General features: G+C 39.6%; 1 protein-coding gene across 1 annotated transcript in view; it reads left to right on the top strand.

Moving 5' to 3' along the window:
- Positions 1-7030, top strand: part of Ctnna1 (catenin alpha 1) — a 165059-nt gene that overhangs the window by 138913 nt on the left and 19116 nt on the right. The window contains exon 10 of the mRNA XM_008834280.3: positions 5179-5271. Within this exon, the coding sequence (XP_008832502.1) occupies positions 5179-5271 (93 nt within the window). The remainder of the gene's footprint in view (positions 1-5178; positions 5272-7030) is intronic.

The raw sequence follows: 7030 nt of genomic DNA, 5'->3' as shown, positions 1-7030 counted from the left end.
TGGTGTTTTGACAGGGTCTCCCTAGCCATAGCCCACCTGGAAGTCATGATGTGAACCAGAGCAGCCTTGATCTCAGCCAGGATTAAGGGCACATGCCACCATACCCGGCCAGTTCTAGAACTTTCATATCATCTGCACATGCTTTATCTTTTAGTAAATTATCTTTTTTTTTTTTTTTTTTTTTTTTTTGTCTTTTTTGTCTTTTTGTTAGTGGTGTTTTGACAGGGTCTCCCTAGCCATAGCCCACCTGGAAGTCATGATGTGAACCAGAGCAGCCTTGATCTCAGCCAGGATTAAGGGCACATGCCACCATACCCGGCCAGTTCTAGAACTTTCATATCATCTGCACATGCTTTATCTTTTAGTAAATTATCTTATTCCTCCTGGTAAGACTCCTAACAGCTTTGCTAGAAACTAGGAAGATAGAGGCTAACCTTTTTTCATTCAGCTTTTCCCCTGTGACTTTGGTAGTAGTTTTTAGAAACTTTTAGGTTGGCTCTGAAGTTGACGTGACCTGCTATTTGTGTCTTCTTTATGTATGGCAAGTTTGAGAAAGTTAGATTACTGATTTCTTTTAGTTTTGACTTTTAGGAATTCAGACCATTTTAAAAGAAAGCTTAGGTGGTAAGCTGGACTGAGGCATATGAAAAGTCCTGCAAATTTTGTGTTTTACCCGAGCTCTTCTCACTTGTTACACTGCTACAACTAGGTCCTAGAGTAAGAAAGAAAATAACAGCCAAATACAAAACTAGAAGCAGTTACTGAGAATTGTAGGAACAACTTGTCTGTGTTTGATTTAAGCATATCATGAACCCTGTGACACTTAATAGAGGAAAATAGTTATAAAGATTTTTTCCCAACCCAAAATTTTACAAAATATATTTTATTTAAGTAAAAATCTGTTGTGGGGTATATAGAATGTTCCTAGTTGGCAGAAAACTTGTGTGCTGATTTGTACAGATGTCACATTGTTGATCTGATGAAGCCTGACTTTATGGTCTTTTTCCTCCACAACTTAAGCCAGCAAAACTCAGGGTTAATTGTATTTTATCACGGGTTTGCAAGTTTTCAGAAACATTCCCTTTAAAAGGTCACTATAGATAGGAAAGATAGAAATCAACTAACAGGGTTGTAGAATCTTGGGTTAGCAGGAATCAGAACATTAAAAGTTTCTAATATACAAATAACTAGTAAGAGGCCTAATAAATTTTCAGAACAAATCTAGAGAAACTGCCTGTTGCTTTAGAAAGTCTTGTCTCTGCCAGTTCTCTTTGGAAGCTCAGTGCTCTGCATGTCTTTTCATTCAGAGTTCAGGTTTTCTTAGGGACCTGCCCCCCATGCAACAGCCCTTCTCCTTCCACTGTACTGAGGATTGAGCCCAGCACCTTACAGTTGCTAAGTAAGCACTCTACCACTGAGTTACATCTCCAGTTCTCCTTTTCACTTTTTAAATTTTTGAGACAGCATCTTACTAATTTTTCCAGGCTGGTTTTGAACTTGTAATTGATCTTCCTGCCTCAGTCTCTTGAGCAACTGGGTTAACAAACAAAAACAAAAAGCCAGGTGATTTGACACAGGTTTTTTGGGTTTTTTTGTATATTCCAAACTATCCTAGAACTTAAGATCTGTCTACCTTAGTATCCCTAGGGCTGGGATTACAGGGTGTGTACCACCATGCCTGGGTAAGACTTCAGACTTCAGATTCATTTTTTAAAAGTCTATACTGAGTGATATTCCAGATTTCTAGAATTCCAGATTTTCCTCAGAGACATTGATGAACACCTTCCCCATATACCTCCCTTTCAGCATAGCCAGGTCTAATACTAGTGTCTGAGGTTAGTCTCTGAGAGAGCTCTGGCAGAGGTGTTACATTTGCACATTTGTCATTGTAAGAAGTGAGTAGCTCTGTCCCTAGAGGGTGAATTGAAGCTCATTCAGTCAAGGAAGACTGTCAGTGACAAGCCTTCTAAATCAAGGGTGTCCTCTTCTAGAGCATTACTACTTTTAACAGTACATCAGAATCATTTTACAGTAATGTTCTAAAATAAAGAACAAGACTTCTGGGGGCTGGAGAGATGGCTCAGTGGTTAAGAACACTGACTGGTCTTGCAGAAGACCTGGGTTCGAATCCCAGCACCCACATGGCAGCTAACAACTGTCCATAACTCCAGTTCCAGGGGATCTGACAGCCTCTTCTGTCTTCTGCAGGCATTGCACAGCACGGGTGCAGTTACCTACATGCAGGCAATACACACATACACATGAAAATAATAAACAAAATATTTTTAAAAAGAACAAGACTTCTATAACCTTTGTTTTCTTAGGATTTGTATTAAGAAAGAAACAAATACCTTAAAAAATTCAGCCATTTCAGCCTTACCCCCACACCACTCAGTGTGTCTTATTTGTAATAAAGAATATATAATCCTTTGCTTCTTAATCTAAAAAATATTTGTAATTTATAAGATTCACAAAATACAGATATTACAAATTGGAATCAAACTGTGTTAGTAGCGAGTAGAGGGTGGAAAGCAGAGCCACACTGATGGTCTTATGGCTACTGTCTGAGCGCCCCTAAAGATGGGAGTGACAGGGTAAGTGACACACATATATTCACTTTACCAGGGAGGGGACTTTGTGATTGGCTTCAAATTTCCCTTGTTCTTGTTTTGGCTATAGGCCCAGGCTGGTCTCGATTTTGTAATTCTCCTGCCTTATCCTCCCAAGTACTAGGATTACAGGCATATTTAAAATAAACATTTTGGCGTAAAATATACATTTTGAGTTTAGTGGGGAGTTTTGTTTTTTGTTTTGGGTCATTTAAGAGTTTAGTGTATTTTTTTAAGTCTTAAGTTTATAAAAAATGTTTAGGTAATTTGCAGTGAGTTTTAAATGACTAAAAACCCACAATCAGCCTTATAGATTGTCATCTTGTAGAAAAATACCTTTTGCTCCTGTCAGGTTGAAAACAGAAGGTGCAATTGTAAGCTTCTGCCACTGTAAATGTTATACTTTAAAGACTTTTATTTGTCAGGCTTCTGCTTGCCAGTATGTTTATTGCTGTGTGTGTAGTAATTGCAACAGGCAGAAGAGGATGATAGAGCCAGAGCTGCCATGTGGGTGCTGGGAATTGAACCTGGGTCCTCTGGAAGAACAGCAAGTGCTCTTAACCCCTGAGCCACTTCTTCAGCCCCAATATGATTTTTTTTTTTTTTTTTTTAATATGAAGAGCCTGGCAACATTAGGGATCTGACTTTCCAATTTTTATGTTTAAATTATATGTTACTACTTTTGTTTTTCCTTGTTATTAGGCATTGCAAGATTCTGTTAGTTGACAGTCTTACAGAAAGCCCATGGCCCCTAATATAACACTATGAACAATAGCTGTAATACTGTGTAATTTTTCCCATACATGTATATTTGTGCTTAAATTGAGTAGAGGAGTGAAAAATCAAAGGTTATGGCCATTGCCCTTGTTTACACCAGAATTTAAATTCTGGAAAGTGCCTCTGATATTCCACTGCCTCTGCCTTTATCATTCTCAACTCAATTTGCATTTGAGGTATAGCTGTGTCTCAGCATTTGCATGTAGTTGGGCCCTGGCATTGCTAATGAAATTGACAAGCCTGTTTATTTGGAAACAGGAGTAAGTTTTCACTGCCTCAGCAGTAACTGCCCAGCAATATTCTTAATACAGCCAGAGCTGTAGCAACGTATAACAACTTGTAGAAATCTTTTCTGGTTATGCCAAATATGTCACTGAGATGATTGGGAGGGAAGGTAAAGATTTTCATTTAAATTATGCATTTAAAAAAAAAAAAATTCCACCCCCAAAAAAAAAAAAAAAAAAAAAAAAAAAAATTTGAGAACTCAATTGAAGGGCAATTTTGTTCTTATCTGTGGAATATCATCCCTGTTTCTGTTTTTGATGAGGGTGGCATAGGGTCCATCTTAATGTTGCCTTTATATTTTTTTAATCTGAAAAATAGACTTGTGTTCAAATAAAACTCATCTTAGGGAGCTGGAGAGATGGCTCAGTGGTTAAGAGCACTGGCTGTTCTTGCAGAAGACTTGGGTTCAAATCCCAGTACCCACATGGTGGCTAAAATACATCCATAACTCCAGTTCTAGGGAATTGGATGCCCTCTTCCGTCCTCCTAGGGCACTTCACAACACAGGTACACTGACACAAATGTAGGCATAATGCTCATACATATAAAATAAAAATAAATTTAAAAATTAAAAAAATCATCTTGGCTTACACTAAACATTTAATATTTTATTTTTTTATGTGTATGAATATATTGCCTGCATATATGTAAGTGCACCAGTGTTATGCAGTGCCCATGGAAGAGGGTGCTGGATCCTCCAGAATTGGAGTTATGGGCAGTTGTTAACCACCATGTGGGTGCTGGGAATGGAACCCGGGTCCTCTGCAAGAGCAGTCAGTGCATCTCTCTAGCCCCTACACGAAGCATTTATACACCCGTCAGATGAGAATTACAATTTAAAATTTTTGTTTCCTTCCTTCAAGAACAGCTGCGAACTTCATTATTTGTGGCTTACCAACAGTTTCTCCCTTGGTTCTTCAGTGTTTTTTTAAGCTATTGCCTATACCAGAACCATATTCTGAAGTTACTACTCAGGCACATAAGAGCCCCTTCAAAGCAGGTACCAACCTAAAATGTGACGTGTGTTATAAAGTTCTTACTTAGACATTACTTCCATCAATGACTTCTTGGCTGTCTCTGGTTATGAATTGGTTCCCTATAGTATCATGTGAGGATGTGTATAATTATTGCCATCTTTAAGGGTTTTTTTTGTTTGTTTGGTTGGTTGGTTGGTTTTTTTTTTTTTTTTTTTTTTTTGTCTTTTTGAGACAGGGTCTCCCTGTAGCCCCAGCTGGCCTGGAACTCACTGTGTAGACCAGGCTGGCCTGGAACTCACAGAGATCTGCCTGCCTCTGCCTCCCAAGTTGAAGTTCTTACATTTTAAAATGTATCCTTGTAAGCAGATAATCAGTCCATGAGAAGTAAAGTTCTATGGTGCTTTTGTTAATCTGTTCTGGAAGGGTCAAGGGTGAAAAAGGGAGTTATTAGCCTTAGCTAATAACTAAGCAGTCCTTAGCAGTCAAGAGAAAAATTCTCATAGGTATTTTTATACTCTTCCTTCTTATAGGTAGCCAACTTGGCCTGTTCCATCTCAAATAATGAAGAAGGTGTAAAGCTTGTCCGAATGTCTGCAAGCCAGTTAGAAGCACTTTGTCCTCAGGTAAAGTATAGCCAGCAGTATCACTAAATTGAATTTTAGTAGAGTGGATGTGAATTTTATGTTGTTAGGTTTGCTTTTTTCAATCCATCTGAGTTTATTATTTTTATGTGTATGAGTGTATTGTCTGCATGTATGTAAGTACACCTGTGTCATGCAATGCCCACAGAGGTCAGAAGAGAGCATTGAATTCCTCTGGGATTGTAATTATGGGTGGTTGTTAGCTGCCATGTGGGTGCTGGGAATCGAACCTGGGTCCTCTACTAGAGCAGCAGCCAGTGTTCTTAACTACTGAGCCATCATCTCTCCAGCCCCTCCTCTGAGGATTTAAAATAGAGAATCTATTTAAAATAGGGAATTTTAAATCTTCAGAGTAAATCACTGATATAATTAATCCACATAGTTTGGAAAAGTTTAAATATCATTTTCTTTAAAAAAGTTTAAATGTCATTTTTGTCATAACCTGCTACCTCCTGTCTTTCATTTAAAATGCATAAGGGAGGGGCCAGCAAGATGGCTCAGCGGGTATAGGTACTTGCTGCCAAACCTGATGACCTGGGTCATCCCTGGGTCCTACATGGTGGAAGGAGAGTTTGTGTCTTGAAAGGTGTAGCACATGCCTGTAATTCCAGCAGTTGGGAGGTTGGGGGGTTGAAGTAGAAGGATCTCAAGTTTCAGGCCAGCCTGGATTATATTGTGACATCCTATCACAAACAGACACCTAGTCTGCCTAGCTGAACTGTATTTAAAAAAAAGCTGGCCATGGTGGCGCATGCCTGTAGTCCCATTACTTGGGAGGTAGAGGCAGGTGGATCTCTGTGAGTTCAAGGCCAGCCTGGTCTACATAGTGAGTTCCAGGACAGCCGGGGCTACAGGGAAACCCTGTCTCAAAAAGACAAAAAAAAATTTATTTTATATGTATGTATGTATCGCCTGCATGTAGGTAAGTGCATCCGTGTTGAATGCCTGTGGAGAACAGAAGAGACTGTCGGATCCCCTGGAACTGTAGTCACAGATACTGTTAGCTGCCATCTGGGTGCTGGGATTCGAATCTGGGTTTTCTGTAAGAACAGTCAGTGTTCTTAACCACTGAGCCATCTCTCCAGCCCCCTACCTGAAATGTCTTAAAGAAACCTTCTGGCCAGGCACGGTAGCGCACGCCTTTAATCCCAGCACTTGGGAGGCAGAGGCAGGTGGATCTTTGTGAGTTTGAGGCCAGCCTGATCTCCGTAGTGGTGAGTTCCAGAACAGCTGGGGCTATAGAGAGACCCTGTCTCAAAAAGACCAAAAAAAAAAAAAGGAAAAAAGAAACCTTCTAATACAGACAATAGTAACCTAATTGAGCCAGCCACTGAAATAAAAACTCAAGAACTTTTCTCCATTTATGCTGACATTTGAAAGACAGATAATTGGGCTGGGTTTAAGCATATGAGACACCAGAAAGGCTCTGAAATGCATAGAACATTATTTCTGTTATTAATTTGTGTGCACACACATCATAACATGAAAGGAACAACTTGTGGGGGTCCAGTCTCTTCAACTTCATGGGTCCCAGGAATTGACCTCAGGCTTGGCAACAAGCACTATTACCTCTCTGGCCTCAGTTAATGCTTTTTTGAGTGCCCAGTATGTTACCTGCCTCCTAAGAGGGAGTGTTCCTTGCCACTCGGATTTCAAAGTAGTCTGAGTAGTATATGGTGGAAGAGGTTGCCTTTCTATTTTTCTAGGTAGAGAATGCTTACAGCCCACTCTGGGGCTTAAG

Source organism: Nannospalax galili, unplaced genomic scaffold (genome assembly GCF_000622305.1).
Source record: "Nannospalax galili isolate Female #2095 unplaced genomic scaffold, S.galili_v1.0 scaffold856, whole genome shotgun sequence".
Taxonomy (NCBI): Eukaryota; Metazoa; Chordata; class Mammalia; order Rodentia; family Spalacidae; genus Nannospalax; species Nannospalax galili.
This window is presented reverse-complemented; position numbering and strand designations above follow the sequence as displayed.